Source organism: Mesoplodon bidens (assembly GCF_964165515.1).
Source record: "Mesoplodon bidens genome assembly, chromosome: 1".
Classification (NCBI taxonomy): domain Eukaryota; kingdom Metazoa; phylum Chordata; class Mammalia; order Artiodactyla; family Ziphiidae; genus Mesoplodon; species Mesoplodon bidens.
This window is the reverse complement of record NC_138176.1, coordinates 85278469-85300253: the sequence shown is the minus strand read 5'-3', so window position 1 is coordinate 85300253 and position 21785 is coordinate 85278469. Positions and strand designations below refer to the sequence as shown.

At 37.9% G+C, this 21785-nt stretch overlaps 2 protein-coding genes across 5 annotated transcripts in view; both read left to right on the top strand.

Moving 5' to 3' along the window:
- The window catches only part of PDE5A (phosphodiesterase 5A), a 134848-nt gene that overhangs the window by 54441 nt on the left and 58622 nt on the right, over positions 1 to 21785 (top strand). For all 4 annotated transcript variants that reach the window (XM_081246085.1, XM_081246082.1, XM_081246084.1 and 1 more), the window contains exons 5-9: positions 1428 to 1517; positions 4559 to 4696; positions 9802 to 9869; positions 18022 to 18130; positions 19540 to 19627. In XM_081246085.1, coding sequence (XP_081102211.1) covers positions 1428 to 1517; positions 4559 to 4696; positions 9802 to 9869; positions 18022 to 18130; positions 19540 to 19627 — 493 coding nt within the window. The remainder of the gene's footprint in view (positions 1 to 1427; positions 1518 to 4558; positions 4697 to 9801; positions 9870 to 18021; positions 18131 to 19539; positions 19628 to 21785) is intronic.
- Positions 4963 to 6537, top strand: LOC308623556 (BTB/POZ domain-containing protein KCTD21-like). The gene has a single exon (XM_081246130.1). The coding sequence runs from the start codon at positions 5259 to 5261 to the stop codon at positions 6117 to 6119; it is 861 nt and encodes a 286-aa protein (XP_081102256.1). The 5' UTR covers positions 4963 to 5258; the 3' UTR covers positions 6120 to 6537.

Genomic DNA, 21785 nt, shown 5'->3' with positions numbered 1-21785 from the left:
CCGTCCCCACTATGGTACCAGGCCTCCCCCGGGGCTATGTGCATGTTGCGGCCATCCGGAGGGTGATACGGTGTTCTAACTCTCTCATTTACCTTTCATCACTGCTATCACGAAATTCAACATTATGTAAAATCCCTAAAGCACTGCTCCAAGTTCAGGGCTCCAGGTCAGCTTAAAATTAGAATTGCCTCCTGGTGAAGCAAATGCAGAATGTTTTATAAGCTTTGCACGCAGACGGTAGGGCGCCAAGGTGTGAATTCAGGCTGAATGATGTGAATTTAGCTTCAGAAAGAGTGGCAGTCAGCATTATTTTATTACCCTTCTCGTCCAACTCTGAAGGAGTACATTCCTCACACCACATCGACATGCTTTCCTTTTAAGGACAGAAGCCCTTAAACCTGTTTATAACTTCATTCTGTCAGTAGGTTTTATTATTTCTCTTCTTGAATATGCAATTATATGTATATCATGGAGCCCACTGAGTTCTTCCTATTGAAGCCCATTGCTATTTCTGTCACTCCCCTGAAAATTAGTAGGAGCTTTTGGAAGACATTCCAACAAGACAGAGTTATTTTTGTCTCATGTTGTAGGCTGTGTTGGCACTAGTGTTGGTCCCTGTGTCTTAATTGCTTCAGAACAGAGCAAGTACCTTTTTAAATCAGTCTAATAGACATCTAGTCTCCTATTCTGTTAATGACATCTGAGGATATTTGGCGGGGAACATGGTTCTAGATTGGCTATTTATTCCGTTATTTGTTTATAGTCCATTAATGTAAACCCCTCTTGAAAGATTTGCATTCTTAGGCTGTATCATCTCTTGGCAAAATAAATTCATGATTGTGAATAAAGTATGCCATGTAAAGATTTCCTTTCATCAATAATTAGTATAATTGTGAGCACATCACCTTAGTATAGTATAATGAGGGTGATATATCATCTTTAAAATGATATATTTAAACTAATACTAAATTTGCAATTTAGTATGGGACTGTTATTGCCAATATTCTCCTAACAAGGTTATGAGCTTTCAGTTTGCCCCAGTAATAAGTTACAGGCTATTTTTATAGTCTTAACTTAAACCCAAGTCTTAATATCATTTAGAGACTACACCAAATTTTGCATAGAGTGAATTTCAGTTTCACATGGTGTAAAGAGATCTGTGTCTCCTCTCTTTCTCTTTGCTAATTTCCAACTACTGTATGACTTTAGGAGACTGTGCTAACAGTTGTCATCTACTGGTTGTACCATTTAGCTAACACTTGTTTTGTATCAGTTCCTAATTTTATGCAGAATAAACATCTACACTGTTGGTTTCCAAATATTTATTTGAACTGTAAATATTTTTGAATGTTGTTTGTGTTTCAAGCAATATAACAAGACAGGTTATTGACAGTTCTTATTTGGCTGTTGTCTTGCATGTTTTCTAGGACTTTGCTGCTTACTTGGCATTTTGTGGAATTGTTCTTCATAATGCTCAACTCTATGAGACTTCACTGCTGGAGAACAAGAGAAATCAGGCAAGTCTGATTACTAAAGAGAGAGTGTAGAAATTCTTTCTTAAAAAATGGTTAAATTGTTATCCAAGTTTTATATATATATATATATATATATATATATAATGTATGTTATATATATTATATATATATATATATCATTAGAAATCCAAACTGTGCAGATTCAATTTCTAAATATTTTAACTGTTTCTTCTAATAGTTATTTTTTCCATTTTGTATTTTCCATGAGCTGTTGCTTTATCACTGTTAACAGATGAAGATTTATTTAACTTATACCACCCTTTACTTTGCCATTATGGTACCAGTATTTTTATGTCACTGTTTAAAGTTATTGGATGAGCTGTGCATGTAATATTAAGAGTTTTAGTTCTTATTCTATCAATTAGAGACATCATCTCTTTTTTTTTCAGAATATGCTTCTGTATTTTATTATTCATATTAAAACAAAAGATACAAAATGTGAAAATTATTGTAGAGAACTTCTAGAAGCATGGGAATAAGCTCAGGAAACACTGTAGAACACTGATAGAGACATCATCTCTTAGTTCATGCTTTATAAAATGATGATCTTAGCATCCCTCATCTCTCCTTCCCAATTACTACTCCTTACCTCTGCTTTTCTTATCTGGACTTTTTCATTTATATTGCCCACATTGATAACATATATACAGATGGTCCTCAACTTACACTGGTTAAACTTACAGTTTTCCGACTTTACGATGGTGTGAAAGCTATACACATTCAGTAGAAACCATACTTCGAATTTTTAGTATTGATTTTTTCCTGGGTTAGTGATATATGTCATGGCACTCTCTCATGATGCTGGGCAGTGTCAATAGCCAGAGCTCCCAGCAGCCACACCATCACGAGGGTAAACAACCAATACACTTAAAACCATTCTGTCCCCACACAACCATTCTGGTTTTAACTTTCAGTACAGTATTCAATAAATTACATGTGATATTCAACACTTTATTATTAAATAGGCTTTGTGTTAGATGATTTTGCCCAACTGTAGGCTAATATAGGTGTTCTGAGTATGTTTAAGGTAGGCTGGGCTAAGCTGTGATGTTCAGTAGGTTGGGTGTATTAAACAGATTTTCAAATTTAAATATTTTCAACTGAACAATGGATTTATCAAGATGTAACCCCGTCGTAAATCGAGGGAGATCTGGTATTGTGCTACAACCATGCTTGACTTTTCTAAAGCTTTGTCTAGGTTAATTCTAAAGTTGCAGTTTAAAATAAAGGGTTTATAAGTACTGTGATGTAAATGTTGTTCTTACTAATTATGTAAATGTTGTTGTTCATATTACCTTTGTTATATAACTTAGTTTTTCTTGTTATTTCTGAAATCTCTTCTTTTTTCCTTGAATTGTTTGCTCTAGTGTAGCCTCATGTTGTTGGTCCCCCTCCCCCTGCAAAGTCTCCATTATTTAGGCATTCTCTTGAGTTCTTTTTCATGGAGAATCCTCAAATTGAGGTTCTCTCTCTTTCTTCTTTCAAGCAAAACTATTTTTCCCCATGCCTGCTGCAGAGGGGTCATCATAGAACTTTCCTTCAATGCTTTCTTAGAAAGACTCCACTGGTTATCCACTGGATCCCAGAACTCTTTTTTTCTCAGTTTACTCCCTTGTTCTAGTGTAGCACATTCTCAGTTAACTACTTGAGAACCGGTATTGGTGAGGTAAGCTCTCTGAGTCCTTGCATGTATGAAAATATCTATTGTACCATCCTACCAATTTGGCTGGGTATAAAATTCTGCACTGAAAAATTAGTTTCTCAGAATTTAAAGGTAGTACTGTCTTCTACTAGCATTCATATTGTTCTGATGCTTGGTGCTTTTTTTTTTTCTATAAGCTTTTTGGATTACTTATTTATTGTTGCTTTTGTAACTGAATTTCACCATATGATGCTTTTTTTCATTCATCATGCTGGTACCTGGTCATTCCTTTCAGTCTGGAGACTTAAGCCCTTGGGTTTTATGTAATTCTTTTTCATTATCTCTTTGATAATTCATCTCCCCCACCCTTTAATTTCTCTGCTTAGAACTTATGTTAATAAGACTGTGGACCTTCCGTGGACTTCAACTTCAGCATCTTCCTGACGTCTCCCTGCTCCATTTTTGCCACCCATTAATCCAGTCCTCATTTTTACAAACATACTTGTGATTCTTGTCACTTCTCTCCTGCAATCCATCACAGTCCAAACTGCTTGAAAAGAAGATAGGGCTTTTGAGGTTCTTTCTTCACTTACCTCTGCAATTTCGTCTCCCTAGTTCTCTTTACACTCTATATTCTCATAAAACTTGATCAAAACTTGCAATATGCTACTTTCAATTCAGTTCTTTTTGACTGAGATATTTTCCTTCCCCACTTCACCTGAACAATTCCTGCTCATCTTTAAGGCCTCAGCAAGGATAATATCACCTCCGATAAATTTTCTATAATACCCTTTCTCCCCCGCTCCTTGCACAAATACTTTGTGAGACTAGATGAAATCCTGTGTAAGTAAAGAAAAGAGAAATTATCAGGAAGAACACAAAAGGAACTCTTAAATCTTTGTTTATTTTGGACAATATTTGCTGTGCTCTGTGAAAATGTTGGCAATGTTGATAAATGTTGATCTCAGAAGTTTGGATCACCAAAAACAACAGTGTATTTTATGTATCAGACACTGTTCAAAGTGCTTTATAAATGTTAACTTATTTAGTCCTCACAACAGCTCCATGATTTTGGTACTATTATTATCCCCATTTTCAAGAAACTTGCCCTAGATCACAAAGCTAGCAGGAGGGGAAGCTGGGATTAAAAACAGTTGGCTTTGGCTTCAGAGTCTGTGATCGTAACCAGTGTACTAATTGTACTAAAATCAACAGGGAAATTTTGTTAGTAAGCAGAGACTTATGTATTTAACACTTGAATGGCAACTTGGTTGTAACTTGTTAGATTATATGTAAACAACTTACAACCCATATAAATCATTGTATTGCTTTAATAATTACAAACAATTACTAATAGTAAGCTCATAATTTTTTTGTCTAGGTGCTGCTTGACCTTGCTAGCCTAATTTTTGAAGAACAACAATCATTAGAAGTAATTCTAAAGAAAATAGCTGCCACTATTATCTCTTTCATGCAGGTGCAGAAATGCACCATTTTCATAGTGGATGAAGATTGCTCCGTGAGTACAGAGTATGACTTTTTTATTTTTAGAAAGACAAAAATTTATATTCCTTAAAACTCTGCTTTAAACCTCAGGTTGGCCTCAGAACTCTCTCTCAAATCCAACTGAATATGGTTGTTTATGTAAAGCCAATCCAAGTGTGAGCTGTTCTGGTTGAAAAGGGGTAGAGGTGAGGTTGGAGGATGCCTTCAGTGCACCCTTTCACCTGTTGATCCTCCACTAAATATTACAGTTACCATTGGTAATGTCAGTGTGTTGCTTTTGTCAATGGCTACACTACCTTGATGGAGAAATACATTGTCACTACAGTGTGCAGACCTTTTTTGGTTGAGAATAGTTGTGCTCTCTTGCTATGAACAGGTAGACCACCTTCTGAATGGGTTGGCTATAAAAATTTCTTTTTACCAGCGATTATGTAGAAACCAAAAGGCATGGTCCAATGGAGGCAATGCTACTAAAGGTACCTATTAGTCCCAAATTCTTTACCCACCGTGGAAAGCCACTAAACTGTTCTGGTTGGTAGATCTCAAGCCATTGATTTGTAATGTAAAGAGACAGGATGGCGCTGGCCGCCCGCGGAGGGGAGGTTGCCGAGCGAGGGCAGGAGGAGTACTTCCCAGCATCCCAGCCTCCTGCCATGTCTGACCCCATCACACTGAATGTCGGGGGGAAGCTCTATACAACCTCACTGGCAACCTTGACCAGCTTCCCTGACTCCATGCTGGGCGCCATGTTCAGCGGGAAGATGCCCACCAAGAGGGACAGCCAGGGCCACTGCTTCATTGACCGTGACGGCAAAGTGTTCCGCTACATCCTCAACTTCCTGCGAACCTCCCACCTGGACTTGCCCAAGGACTTCCAGGAGATGGGCCTGCTCCGCAGGGAGGCTGACTTCTACCAGGTGCAGCCCCTGATTGAGGCCCTGCAGGAGAAGGAGGTGGAGCTGTCCAAGGCCGAGAAGAATGCCATGCTCAACATCACACTGAACCAGCGTGTGCAGACGGTCCACTTCACTGTGCGTGAGGCACCCCAGATCTACAGCCTGTCCTCTTCCAGCATGGAGGTCTTCAACGCCAACATCTTCAGCACCTCTTGCCTCTTCCTCAAGCTCCTGGGCTCCAAGTTCTTCTACTGCTCCAACAGCAACCTATCCTCCATCACCAGCCATTTGCAAGACCCCAACCACCTGACTCTGGACTGGGTGGCCAATGTGGAGGGCCTGCCTGAGGAGGAGTACACCAAGCAGAACCTCAAGAGGCTCTGGGTGGTGCCAGCCAACAAGCAGATCAACAGCTTCCAGGTCTTCATGGAGGAGGTGCTGAAAATCGCGCTGAGTGACGGCTTCTGCATCGATTCTTCTCACCCACACGCTGTGGATTTTATGAACAATAAGATTATTCGATTAATACGGTACAGGTAAAAGGACCCCAGCAACATTGGAGGGGGGCTTCCCAAAGCCAAGATCTTGGAGAGTGTCTCGCCAGTGGTGTGAGACAGGCCACTGTACTAACCTGTATTAATCGTGTAGCAGGACTTGATTTCCCCCGTGATGCAGTCCACCTGTAGGAATCCATATGTCCTCTTGACAGAGCCACCTTTTTCCTTGCTACTTTGAGCTGGGGATGGGCAGTTTGCTCTAAGTGAAGAGTCTGCCAACATGTCCTAAAGGAGGCCACAGGAGGACTTTTTGGCTAGACAAAGGAACAGCAGTTTTTTCTTGGGTCCAGCTCTCTCTGTACCATTAGGCAGTGCCTCACTTAGCCATCTGTAAACAGAGCCTCTGGTGGAGGGGATGGGGTGAGAACAAGAGGCTCCCTCTAGTTTCCCAGAACATGAAGTACCCAGAGATCCCCATCCTGCCTGCCCCTCCATCCCTGGGATGTGGCCAGAACCTTGGACTTGCTTGGCTGGCTTGGAAATGAAGTGGATAGTGAGGGTGGGATTTGAGCCTGGCATGGCCTGAAGGAATTAGCCTCCAGGCAGGGTTCAGAAGATGGGGATATCCCTCTTGACTGGGCCAAATCTAGGCCTTTGGGAATTTCCGGCTTCAGAAATAAGCTGCTGTCCCTGCGAAGATTTGAAAGTATCTGGAGCCAGTGCAATGAAAGGCGCTTCATAATGTGGCCTGATACCTGACTTTTGTAATCCTTTACCCAAGAAGTTGAAGTGTCATTGAAACAGATCATTTAAAACAAATATATTATGGACTCTCAGGGTTGGAAAATGATTCAACAGTCGCTCAGTCCTCCCGCACCCCCAGCACACCCCAGGACATTTGCGGCTGAGGGCTTCTCCCCGGTACCTTCAGGAGATCAACTATCCCTGCTTGCATACCCTCAGTGACAGGAAGCTCGTCATCCCCAAGGCCAGCCCCTGCCATAGTTGGCTGTTAGAAAGTCCTTCCTTATATTGAGCTGAAACCTGCCCTTCCACAACCATTTTCTGGTCCTGGTAGACCCTCCTTCTCACCCAAATGTGTATTTTCTCTTTCAAAATAGTCACTTTGAGAGGCCAGATACCTATTTTGAAAATATTATTACTCGCTATTAGGATTCCCCTTGGGATTTGTCTTCAGAACCAAGGTTAGCCCCTTTCATTCCCTGTAAGTCATCCCTATTGTGTCGTGGCTTCGCTTCATTTGTGACCCTCCCTCCTCACCAGACATGACTGTGCATAGCTTTTGATCATCTTCTGTTGGGTTTGAAGATTGCTGCCCCAGAGGAAGGAGACCAGGGTCTTGGCAATGTGTAACAAGGAGCCTGGGAGTGACCTGAACCATAACATTGCCCTTGGAGTAAGCGTCCAGCCCTTAAAACACTGCTCTGAAGGATGTGGACTTCCCCTGCTGCAGTAGTTTCTGGGCATAACCAGCCCATGGACCTCCTTGGGGTGAGACCCTGAGCCACCACTTCCCAGGGGGTGATGAGCAGTGCATGTCTCAAAGCTGCACATTATGATTCATCCCTGGCGTAAGGGTGGCCTTGGGAGTCCCAGAATCTTCCCCACTGGGCAGGGGCCCTCAGATAAAGCCAGAGAAGTCTGGTGCCACAGGTGCCCCTAGGGGATTGTCCGAGGAAGGGGCTTCCCATAGTTACACCCTGTGAATAGGGAGCTTGTACGCTGGGCTGTGGGCAAGGCCACATCCCTTAGGTAATAAAGGTCTTTTCCCCCCTACAGTGGGACCCAGGAGTCTCTGATAACTGTCCCATGCCACCAGGCCAATGGTATTCAGGAAATCCACTCAGGAGAACCCAGTTTAGACCAGCCAGCAGAAGCTGTGACCATAGCAGAACAGTTCAAGGAAGAAATCTTATAAATCACCACCGTCTCTTTTTCTTTTCCATAAAAATTCTTTCTCCATCTTTTCAGTGCTTCTTAATTCAAACAGCTTGACTTTAGAGAAAGCACAGGTCCTGTGAAGCCACTAATTTGCTGTGTGACTTTAGGCAAGTCACTTACCTCACTGAGCCATCTCTGTTTCTTCATCTGTGAAATGTGCATAACAGTAACACATAACCCTACCTACCTCACAGGGCTGTTGTGAGGATCAAATGAAATAATTTATGTGAGAATACAGTAAAATTGAAAAAAAAAAAAAAAGAGACAGGATGTGTGTGGAAAGATGGAGTGTTCTCCTACAGTGCTGGTTACTTCTAGACAGGCCAACTGAGTCTGCTGTTAGCATCAGGGTCTTTAGCCCAAGGTTGTTTTCTTTTATGCAGTTTCTTTTCCTTCTCAACCAATGAACCACTGTTTTTGGTATATTTCTTTTTGATGTAGTTGTTTGTTTCCTTTTTCATTTAGACCCTGAGAACAGGCTCTTCATTGGTGGGTTAGGAAAAAGAATGGGAATTCTCAAGTGTATAACGTCAATTACAGTCCACATATGATATCTGAATTGATGGTTTTTTGGGAAGTAGAATAATAAAAGATATTTAAAACTTATATTTTAAATTTTTAATTATTTTATTAGATAGTAAGACCGTATTATGTGATGCAACATTATCTGAATCATCGTGTGTGTGTGTGTGTGTGTAATTCTCATTAATAGGAAATCAAATAAGAATTCACTATGCTATGAGATAGTATTCTCATGGACATTACTTAATATTTTCAATCAGTTATAAACTCCTTAATATAGAGATAATTACAAGATTGTAACTATCCTTTTAAAGTTCAGGTCAGAACTCTTTAAGGCAGTATGTCAATTTATCAATTTTGCTCTGTGACCTGCTCTTTGGCATTTAATTTTTGAAAGTTATACATAAGGGCACTCCGTTTTTTTTAGACAATTTAAATGTCACTTTAATTAACATTCAACTCATCCAGTTAACCCCTATCATGGCAGCAACTGACTGGTATCAGTGTTGCTTTAAAATATAGCTCAGCAGTATGCCCATTAATATTTTTGCTCGCTTTTTAATGACTTAATTTGGTGGGTGTAGCAATTAAGTGACTTGATGTTCATTTAGACTGTAATTATTTTTTGATTAAAAATATTTCAACACATGAGCAAAAATCCAAATGTGAACAGGAAAAGAAATGTACTCAGTTCTTCTGTCCCCAAATTAAACTGATATCATTGTTTTATTTGTGTTTCCTTCTAATTTTTTATTCAGTTGTAAATATAGTATGGGTTCAGATGTGTATTTTGCTTTTTAATTTCACTTCAAAAATACTTCTCTATGTTGTTAAAATCTTCATAATTTAATGATCTCATAAAATATTACTGAATTAGGTGTCTTTTCAAAAAGGCCCAACAATAGCAATCAATGTATGCATAAAAGCTAAAACTTGAGGATTTTGAAAGAATATAGAGAAAGTTTGAAGCTAATTATTTATTAACAGCTGGCAGAAGAACAAAAACTCAGATAAGCATTTTTGCAAGTCAGTATCAGAAACAACAGCAGCATGTTCTAAGTAATAGGAGGTAGACTTGAGGATGTTGTGAGCACTTAGGTTAGTTTTTTCTGAAAAAGTGAAAAGAAATTGCGAGGATTGGTGTCTTCAGTCAGTTCCACAGGCTCATATGTCTGTATTTAGATAGTTTTCATTATATTCTCAAACTTATTTCTCAGTCTGTGTCGTTGCTCTGTTTTCAGGATTCTTTTTCTAGTGTGTTTCACATGGAGTGTGAGGAATTAGAAAAATCATCAGATACTTTAACAAGGTAAGAAAACTTAATTATCTGTCTGTCTTTATCACAAGTATGTAATTCTGGCTACATAGTTATTTCACGACCTATTTAATTTAAGACATAGAAGCTACAGCTGCTTTTTTCCTCCCACAAATAATTTCATTTGTGAAAATACTTTTTTGATGTTATATGTCCAGGGTTTTTTCCACTACATTTGACATGTTGGAGAATTCTTTCATAGAGTGAATTGTGTCACAATTAGTATAGGCCTGGGTACAGTGTGTTTTGTGAACTGACTCATTTAAGACCCACAAGTAGTATATTTCAATTATATTTTTTCATTGCATATTAGAACCTCATTGGAAATTTGACAGGCTTCTGAACACATTTTTTTCTATGAGTCTATTCTGCTTTGGAATCAGCCATAGGATTTAACTAACACCAGAAGGAAGCCTGTGATCTCAGTCACACCAATACATGTACCCTATGGCTAGAATCAGACCAGATCTCTGTTGTAGTTCATTTCTTTTTCATGTTTTTTTTTTAATTTTAAAATTAGTATTCATTTTTTGGTTGTTTTTAACTGGTACGCAGAAACAATAGAAAGTATTAACATATCAAGGTTATACTTGTTACTGGCCCAATTGTATATTTGCTTTCTGAAGAATTTTAAAAAGGATTTAGAGTAAATTACCAAGTGTTCTTGTCATATTTCCTTTTGCGCCCTTAGCAAAACAGTGGTGGTTTTTGCTTAAGCAATAAGACAGTCTAAGGAATATAAGTCTGCTAGGGTAAAGCGTCAGGAACTCTTGGGCATAATGCTGGTTTTATCACATTATTCCTTATTCATTTGTTTCAAATTATTTCACTCCCTAAAATAATTTGTGTCAATTTATATTACTCCTAATTATTGATATTATAACTTAAAAGCCTCATATGATCATGGAAATAGAACATTATTTTAGCTTTACTACTTGACATTAAAGTTCCAGATTTTTTACTCTTCAGTTGACTTATCAGAGAATTATTTCATGTAGGTGAATGATGCCACAGTTAGTAATGTCCTCAGTAACCAAGCTCCTTGGTGGTGATACTTTAAAAATAACCTCTGTGCAAACCTAAACTATAGAACATTCTATAAGATAACTGGCCTGGTCTCTTCAAAAAGTCAATGTCATTGACTAAAATGGAGGCAAGGACTGTTCTCAGACCTAACAGCCAAATGCAGTATGTGAACCTTGATTAGATCCTGGTTAAAAACAAATAGCTATCAAAGACATTTGTTAGGACAGTTGGAAATCTGAATATGGACTAGATACTAGGTGTTGGTAGGGAATTATTGGTACCTTTTCTTTGGAAATAGGAAGATATTGTGGTTAGTAGGAGAATGTTCTTATTTTTAGGAGATTCAGGCTGGTGTATTTAAGGATGAAGCGTTATGATGTCTGCACCTTAGTTTAAAATGGTCTGCCAGGGCGGGGGTGGGGGTGATAAATTAGAAGGTCGAGACTAACATATACACGCTACTAAATATAAAGTAGATAACCAGCAAGGATCTACTGCATAACACAGGGGCCTATACTCAATATTTTGTCATAAACTATAAGGGAAAAGAATCTGAAAAAGGGAAAAGAATCAGTTATACATATATATGTATATGTATAACTGAATCACTGTGCTGTACACTGTGCTGAAACCAACATGACATTTAAATCAACTATACTTCAATTAAAAATTCCCAACAAAAAATAAAATAAAATATGGTTCAGCCAAAAATAAATAAGTAAATATATCTAAATTTATGTATTTAAACAAATAAATGTTTGCACATACATATATAGATATAGCAAATATGGCAAAACATTAAAAATTATTGAATCTAGGAATAGGATATTCATTTTACTTTCAACTTTCTTATGTATTTCAAAAGTTCATCATAAAAAATTGGAAGAAAATGTTTGTGATAAAAACTTGGAAACAAAGTAAAATGAAAATCATCTCTGTAGATCATATAAAGCAGAACTGCCTGAGTTTGCAACTGCAAAAACAAAATACTTAAGTGCACAGCCTGGTTTTGTTCTGACCCTCCTAATTAAGACTGACCCCATGGATCAGTGTGAGGTCTGCAGAAGCTGTCTTCTGCCCTCTGTACCCTTTCCTTTCTTCTCTTATGTTTTCTCACATTTCCTGTCCTCTTCCGTGTTCCCCATCAAGATGGAGAAACCGTTGACTACAGTGATTTAGAGTTGTTAGTTTAAGTGATTATATTTAAATCAAAACTCATTATTTCAAGACTATTATTTTAACAATATGATTATTTTAACAATATGAAAGACCTTTTCTTCTATTAAAAGAATTTCAGGAATTAGCAAAGGAGCAAATGTAACTTGGGGACAGATGGGGAATGCGTTTGACTCAGAAGGTACACCTGACTTAGGCCTTGACGGGTGACTTGGGCATGGGATGGGTAGTCAGGGTACATAAACCATGGTATCTGTACCCAGAGATTTTTCTGCTACGCTGGAGTTTTTGGTTCACAAAGTTATATAACAGAATAGCTGATCTTTATTTCCCTCTTGGCATTGCTGGTCGTGAACTGAAGTTTATATCCCGTCCCCACATCTATCCTTTTCTAAGCTTCTGTGTGTGTATTTTCTGGCATATATGACATTGTTTTAGTTGAAATTGAATCCTTTTGAATATGTGATAATATGCACATGTCCTGGTGAGTATGTATGTATCTTTCTTAAATACTGGTATTGGGCTATACTGCCTAGGTCAGTTATGAAGTCTTATTCTCAGGAGGAGCATTAATAGATACTATTTTGATTTTATGATACCATACATTTTCGTTGAATTTTATAAAGAACATTTTAGAAAGCTTCTAAACATGTAAATATTTGATTATTTTACTTTTTGGCTTGCATAAATAATAAATTGCTATATAGACAAAAAATATACATGTATATTTATGAATTTACATATACCCAGAGGACAGTAGGAAAATCAGTATGATAATGCAAATTAAATGTATAAAATGATGGGAATTCCCTGGCGGTCCAGTGGTTAGGACTCGGCACTTTCACTGTTGGGGCCTGGGTTTGATCCCTGGTCAGGGAGCTAAGATCCTGCAAGCCGTGCAGCATGGCCAAAAAGAAAAATATTTATATAAAATGATGAATTATCTGCATTTACCTTGGAATATTTGTATAGCAGCATATGCCTTTGTAATTTTATTTTATGTATTCACATTTGATTTTTGTTGTGAAGTCAGACAAGTCCTCTTATTTCTCTGATAGCTGAACAAGCCTGTGACTTGGTATGATAGTGACCTCTACTGGTCAATATGAATTAAAAGAAACTGAGGTCCTACTATATATATGTCTTGGTATTTATTTATTTATTTATTTTTCATCCTGATCTTTTGTTAGCACTTTTACTTTGTTTCTGATGCACGTTCCTTCTCTGTAGGAAAAATGGAAGATATCTTTCCACTTTTTAAAATGATACCAAGACAGTCTTAGTATAAAGATTGTTTTATAAAAGATAAATAGGTCAGTGTGGTTACCTTAAAAGAGACTAATTTACATGGATCATTTAAACTGATTCATTAACTGATTTTACAATAATGAAAATCATTCAACACCAGTGCCTTACATTAGCTAATAGTTAGCCTTTATTATAATGATGCAATAAAAGTCCTCTTAGTGATGTAAATATGGTTTTATTTTAATAGATTTCAGGCTTGATTTTGTGAAAACTCCGAATTAAATTGGTGTTTAGTAACTTCAGCTTTTTGAAGGACTACCTGGTATTGACACTTGACCAGCAGATTCTGTATTATGTTTCTAAAATTGCTTATTGATAGAATTTAGGCCTCTCCAATTCTCATTATTAAACACTTTGTCAATCCAAACACTCTTCCATGAGATGAAGTGCTAGGCAATTTGATGATGTTAGCAGTAAGCAAATCGTCCTTTTTAGGCAGTTATGTATCAGTTTGGTACTTTTCCAACCAACCCACTAATTACCTTTTATAAATTAAAATAATTTATTGAAGACAGTTTTGAAATGTTAAGTGTAAAAATAAAAAATATTCAGGGTGAACATTATACATAACTGTTAGAATCATATCATCACCGGGATAAAGCACAGTAAACTATTGGAGTTTGGGTCACCCAAGAATTCAGAAGGGAAGCTCATTTCCAGATGGTGGGAGGTTTTAGAGTTTCTATGCTTCGATTCAAAGAGCCACCTAATTAGAAGGAAAAAGTGAGTGTGATGGGGTACAGTTTATGTTAGCTCTTAATTTTAAGAAATAGATATTTTAGTGCTATAATTCCATATCAGTTAACTTCATATTAATTTTAAATGCACATTTTGTCATAAAATGACAAATACGTAGAATTACTCCTTTAAGCTGACTTTCTTGGAATACATATACTAGTTAATGCTTATTAGTTCTAACTATATTGGAAAACAGTTATAGTTAAATATAGTAACACCTACTATTTTTAAAATAGTAGAAAGGTTTTTACTACTTTAAAAAATGGTAGTTACAGAGTGTAAGAGTGTAGACTCTGAAATCAGACTGATTGTATTTAAACTTAAGTTCCACCACTTACTAGCTATAGCGCTTTGTGTGAATTATTTAACCTCTCAAAGCCTCAGTTTCTTCATCTGTAAAATGGAGATACTGATGGCAGGATTTTAGAAAGGACCAAATGAATTAATGCACATAAAATGCTTCAGAAAATTTCCAGCACATAGTAAGTAGTCAGTAAGTGCTAGTATTTCTGTGTCTCTTTGATGTGTTTTTCTGTCTTTGGTTCACATAACCTGAAGTGATTCCCACTTACATCTAAAAGCACAGAAATTTCTCAGTGTTTCCAAGCTTCGTGTCCCTGACTGTCTTCCCAAGGATGTACTCATGGACACCTCCCTTGATACCCACTGTGCAAAAAACCTTAGAGGTCTGAGTTAGCCCAGGCCTTCCAAGAAGCAGATGCCAAGACTAGATTAAATGTGTAAGACATTTATTAGGGGAACCCCATGTGAGAGTAAAGGGGGAGGGAGCTGGGAGGGGATGAGAGAGCCGTGAGCTCTCCACACAAGTCTGACCCAGAGCGAAAAAGAGGGTAAAGAAGGAAAGAGCATTGTGTGGAAGTGTCTTAGTCAGCCGAGCAGTTCTAAGGAAAGTTTGGCCAGGCTTTGGGGAGTTCTGTAGCCAAAACCTCCTGTCAGAAGCATCCTGGGTCTCCCAAGCCTGGGCTACCTTAGTGTCCCTGCTGTGTGTGCTCCATCTTTTTCCAGGAGCAGCCCTGGGAAGTGTGTCTGCAGTACAAGCACCATCCTGGGTTTCAGAGCACAGTGACTAGAGACACTGGTCATTTAGGTCTCCTGCAGTTGCAGGTCTAAGAGGTTTGCAAGGCTACCAAAATATTCCTGTTATTTAAAGAAAGATCCTATCCCTTGGCATTGCACCTTCAAAATCATCCACTACCTGTCCTAACATCTTCAGTCTGAAACCATCACTTTATTCCTAACAATCTGTAGCTGTTTAATTTAGTTTCCCAAATATACCTAGAACTCTTCCATTTCAGCAATGTTTTTATACTGTTTTCCCCCTCCTTTTCATTCTTGATGTCTTTCTATGCATCCTTAAATCTTACCAGCCTTTTGCGCATTTCCCTAATACCCCCTCTTCTCCAACCCACTCCACCAAGGGGTTATCTGTCCATCTTCTCCACATGTGGTGCTTTCATTGTCACCAATTGTATTGCTTAGGATTAGGTTTGAGTGTGAATCATAAAAACCCAAAGTAAAAATAGCTTAAATAAGAATGCAATATTATTACTCTCTCCTGTAAAGACCCAGAGGCAGGCAGCTCAGGCTCTGTGTTGCTGCTTCTGTTCTACAAAGGCCTCAGGGACCCAGGTACCTGCAAGTTTTCTACTCTGCACCTCTAGGGAGTGGCCCTTCCCTTCAGGGTCCAGGATGCAGCTCCAGCCTTCATATCCACGTTTCAAATGGTAGGATGGGGGACAGGGAAAGAAGGGGCAGAGAGCATACATCAGCTGCCTTTTAGGTAAGCTTCCTAGAAGCAGTCACATTTCCTGTTGCCTAGAACTTAGTCACATGATGATCCCAAGCCACTAGGGTGGCTGATAAATGCAGTCTTTATCCTCAGCGGCCATATGTCTAGATAAAGAGAAAGGGAGAAGAGTTACTGAGGGACAGCTGGGGGCTTCTTTACTAGACTCTGCTCAAAGAGGACATGCAACTAGACATTGTATTATTATTCATTCTCTGTCACAGTCCTCTACTAGATTACAAGCGCCTTACGACAGCTACTGACCTCTAGAAGTTTGTCTCCCCATGATGCTAAGGGTGCCTCTCATGGACGAAGTGCTCAGTCTGTTGTTATTGAGGGGAGGAAGTAAGAATTTATTAGCACTTTTTACAGAGTAAAAAATAAGGTGCTATCACATAACCTTAATAAATCGAATACTAATTTTTCACTAAAGTAACCATCAGGAAAACTTAAAATTTTCAGGGAATTGAAAAAAGAGTTAGGTTTCTATTGATTTAAAAGTAATTTTAATACATCTGCTTCTCTGTATCAATGCCTATACATCTGAATTTATGGTCTCTGGCAAGTTGCTTAACTATTTGGGTTTCATCTGTCTCCCACTGTTGACGTAATGATGATGATAAGAACAATAAAAGTCATCATCATCATCATCATCATCATTTTAAAAGAGATTTGGACAAAGATATCCTCTCCAGTGTATTTCTTTCTCTCTGTAACTACCTTTTCATTTTTCTTATCTTTACTGTAGTTTCTTGTTTTCTTTTCGTGAAACTTTTGCTGTCCATGAAATATTTGTGGTTTTAAAATAGTTTTGTTAACCTAAATCCTACACTTATAACCTTTTCTTGGGATTCTACCCAAATAATATGTATGAAATAGAAACCCAGGAATGTCCTAGGTCTGATGTGTCTGACATTTTGCATGCCTTCCCACATTATCAATCTAGGCTCAGAAAATGTTCAGTCTGAAGTTCATGTATTCCTGTGTTACTATTGTCATTTTCCTTTCATTCTTTATCACTTGTATATATACTGGACATATGGTCAGTACCTGATTGGACCAAATTACGCTTAACCTAAAATGTACAGCAAAGAAAGGAAAGACTCAATTATCTTGGCCAGGAATCAGGAATCTTTGTGGAATCACAGTGATTGAGAACATCATTTGAAACCACTGTCCTAGAAGCAGTTTGGCAGGCTGAGTGAGAATGATGGAAGACAGGAAAAGATTAGCACTTGGAGAACTCAGCCCAAGTGGACATTTTTCCCGAGGCACATATTTTATTTTGAAATGTCTCCCACTATTAGGCTTTCCTATTTTCTTCAGTTAGTGATCTTACAGTTAATACAGACACATACTTATGGCTGGAGTAAATTTCTATAACTTGACCCTCTTTGCGGAATTCATCCCCATCACCAAGGAACATAGGAAGTTTCCTGATGAAAAGATGCGTTCTGTTCTCTTTTCCCAACTCCGTTACTGGCACTGCACTTATGAACCCTGTGACATCAGGTTAACCTTTTATGTTCAACCTGTTAAGCAAGAAACTGGGAAAATGTTGTAAGTTCAAAAAATTTTTTTTTCAATTTAAAGCAGAAGAGAGAAGAGCTTAATAAAATTCTTCTAGGCCTGCTCGATTTTTCCCTTGGTCTGAAATGTGTAAAAGATTGTTTTATTGGAATGGATAGACTAAATAAATAACTGAGGAAGCAAAAACAGACACTAGACTTTAGTCATTCTATAATCTGATGAGAAAATAAGACATAGGAAAAATTCATATGGATTTTATGTTAAATAGCACAAAAATCAACATGCCCATTAACAGTGGTAATAAGATTACTTAATGACATTTTAAGCTTGTTTTAGATAGCTGAAAAATTGTGGGTCTTTGTTTTTTCAAAGCATTTCAGTTATAGTAACTACCAAAGTTGTAAATCATCAAATATGTTTAAAGCTGCATTCTCCAATTAAGATATACACTTTGCTCTATAATTTAAGACTGGTATGTTTCTCTTATAATCATCTATTTGACTCTGTTTTGCCTGCGTTTTTTCACTGCACAGAAATAACTCATCTCTGTTATCTCCACAGGGAACGTGATGTGAACAGAATCAATTACATGTATGCTCAGTATGTCAAAAATACTATGGAACCACTTAATATCCCAGATGTCAGTAAAGATAAAAGGTTTCCCTGGACAGTAAGTAACCCCAATTTTAGATTTGGAGCTTGAAGGCTGTTTTCCTATCAGATCTGCACTTAAACTAGTTACTCTTTTTTTTTTTTTTTTTAATTGATTTTTGGCTGCGTTGGGTCTTCATTGCTTTGTGTGGGCTTTCTCTAGTTGCGGTGAGCGGGGGCTATTCCTCGTTGCAGTGCGCGGGCTTCTCATTGTTGTGGCTTTTCTTGTTGCGGAGCATGGGCTCTAGGCACGCGGGCTTCAGTAGTTGCGGCACATGGGCTCAGTAGTTGTGGCTTGCAGGCTCTAGAGCACAGGCTCAGTAGTTGTGGCGCATGGGCTTAGTTGCTCCGAGGCATGTGGGATCCTCCCGGGCTAGGGCTCGAACCCGTGTCCCCTGCATTGACAAGTGGACTCTTAACCACTGCGCCACCAGGGAAGTCCCAAACTAGTTACTCTTAACTGAAGGACTGGCCCTAGAATTGGCTCTTTGGGAGTGATCTGTGCTTTCTGTGATCTGAGGAAGGAGAATAAAACAGCTTATAACATCTGTTGAGAGGTTATCAGCTGTACTTGAGTATTTTTCTCTGTACTTTTATTAGTTTTTTAAACATGTATTAATGAACTATCATAAACTAATTTTGAGGTAATTTAACTATTACCTACTTAATGACACTCTTTAGATAGTATGGCTGGAGTTCTTGAGTTTACCCTCAAAAATTAAGTTTCATATGGCTTAAATGCCTGTAATTGGTAATCTACCACAGTGAACAGCTCTGTGGAAAACTGAATATCTGTTTTCCTTGAGAGCAAAGCTACAACGGTCAGTTTCTCAGACATCGAAAACTTTGAATTCTAGTATTTTTTCTCATCTAACTTCAGAAAAGCATTGCAGTTTGAGGCAGCTGCCTTGACTTTGTTATTTGCCTATCTAGGAGACCTTTTTAGAACTTTAGCAATATGGGCAATAGATAACAGTGGTAAAATTAAACAAGGACAAATTTGTAGCATGTAGAGTCCTAGGTGGTGTAATACTTTTGACTTCTGCCCCTCTTGTTAAGTTATTTCAGACATCCACTACACAGGGATAGTAGAAACTGAATAAATACTTTGCTTACTATTACTGTAAGCTGCTTGGAGAGTTTAAAATGGAAAATAAAAGAAATACAAGTAAATAAAATGGAAAATATGAAAAAAAAATTTTTAAAGAAAATAGGATATTTAGTATTTTAATAATATAAAGACTAATTGCTTTATAGTACATTTATGTGAACTTCATTATAATTTGCACATTTTCTGCACTCTAATGTTATCTCCAGCTAATAAAAGATGAATATATTAGTGGCTTCTGAGGTCCAATACAGTTTCTATAGCATCTAATGGACAGTCTTCTCATAATATTTAGCTGTCTTATTTTTGTTTTTGTTTAGAATGAAAACACAGGAAATGTAAAACAGCAGTGCATTAGAAGTTTGCTTTGTACACCTATAAAAAATGGAAAGAAGAATAAAGTGATAGGTAAAGCCTTTTTGTTGACCTCTACTCTGCACTTATTAAAGAAAAACATGTATTCTCAGAAACTTCTTCCTTTCAAGTGTAAATTTAAAGACTAAAATGTTTGAAAAAAAGATAAAAATTGGAATGATAAAATAATTTTGAAATAATTTTATATTGATAAATGTCAACAAACATTTGTTAAATATCTTATTAACTATGATGTATTTTGGTAATTTTAGTCCTGTTTCAACAGAAGTTTGGTTTAAGAATGACATGTTGAAAGTTAGCAAACTGAGAGAGATGAAGTCGATAATGTATATTGTTTTAGGGCCTCACTTCTTGGTTTCTGGTTTTTCTTTTTTGAATACATGGTTTAGATTGTAGGTTGTATTCATTGAACATTCCACTGCTTTAGGCACTTGGGATAAGTCAGTGAACAAGCAAAAACCCCTGCCTCAGGGAGTTTACATTCTTACATGAAGGTTAGTAAAATATGTCTACTGCGGGAATGATGGAAGAAGGCATTCTCAGAAAAATGAGATGATGTTTCCTATTATCGACATATTTATTTCTTGGCATTGCAGGTTATATTAAACATAGAACAGAAAACGTGAGGTTTTATATGCCAGTCATGCATGATTGACACTGAAAACAGTCTGAACTGTTAAATATTCTCCCAAGAACTTAGAACAGAGGCTAAACTTTTAAATAAAAACCCTAACGAAGCAAGGCTTAGCTATATAAATTTACCTTAAAAATTCTGATGAGTTTCCAGGTTGTAAGATTTGACTGTAATTTTATTAAAGAAGAGTGTTGGTCAGAAAGGTACGGGGGCGGTAATCGTTCATGAAAATGGGGGGGAAAAGGACAAATATTGAAAGTGCCTCTCCAGTTGTGTGCAGTAGTCAGGGAACCTTTGCCTCTCACATGGAGATGGATGAAGAAGGTTGTAGCAGTGTACAGGGTATGCTGACCACTTAGCAAGGCCAGCACTTGCATGGCGATGGATGCAGCAGGTTGTAGCTGGTACTGCTCAGTGATTCCAGTCCGTTTGCTGGCATGCGTCCTCACTGTGAGATGGATACACGGGCTTATGCCATTAAACAAGCCACCAGTCTGACTTCCCTTGTTCTGATTATTTTCTTTCCAATATATGTTAACTCATAGGAAGAGAATGCATTCTTCATACCCTCTCGAATACATTGCCCACTTTGCCAGTTGTTTCTTATTGTAAATCGGTGAACTGGGCTTGAGGCAATGGGCTGAGTTGCAGGTGTGCATACTCGGGCTCCTGGGACAGTTCTATTTCTTGTTGGACATTGATACTATTCTGGTTTTATAAATCAGTCTTGTGAACTTAGGTACTGTTCTCTACCCCAGAGAGTGGGATCTGTCCTCAGCATGGTAAACTAGTTTGGAAGCCTACAAGGCTGGGCTTGCTGACTCCAGTGCATTGCCTCATAAAGCCTCTTGGAAGCCAGCCTGGCGATTCTCTGAAGGCTGTTCATCACCTGCACGCTTCTCAGCTCTCAGAGAAAAAAGTAGGGCCTAGTGAACCCATATGTCAGCTCTCTTTTCAAGATTATCACCGATCAGATCTCTAACATAAACAACAGAAGAAAACTGACAAGGGTGCCCTACAATATGAAACTACATAAATGTTTAGGATACAAAATTTTATATTTTAGGAGTTAGGTGAAAACTACGTTATAAATGTTATGCTTCTTTTTTTTAAATTTTTTTTGACTTTTATTTTTTTAGCAGGTTCTTACTAGTTATCTATTTTATACATATTAGTGTATATATGTCAACCCCAATCCCCATGTTATACTTCTTTAAAATGCTTTTTGATATAGAGCTTACCACAGCTGCCTTTGACCTTTGAAAATGTGAAATGGATTCCAGAAGCGATGCATCATTTACTAATAAGTTCTGATAAGAAGGAGGACAGAGTGGCAACTTGCCACATCAAGGCACGTCTTCGCTCTTTCTCAGCAGCATCTCTTTGGAATAACTGGGAATGGGGAGTGGCTGGAGGAAGTTATACATCAGGCTTTTTCATCACTTTACACATGTGATAAATAAGAGGATTTGGGGGAAGTGCAAAGGTCCCTGGATGGGAATAGTACTCACAGCATCCGGCTGGCTCCACTCTCCCTTTAAGCATTTAAAAGGTTAT

Bases quoted from the DNA above. Each gene is read 5' to 3' on its own strand.
- LOC308623556 (XM_081246130.1), top strand. From the start codon at position 5,259: ATGGCGCTGGCCGCCCGCGGAGGGGAGGTTGCCGAGCGAGGGCAGGAG.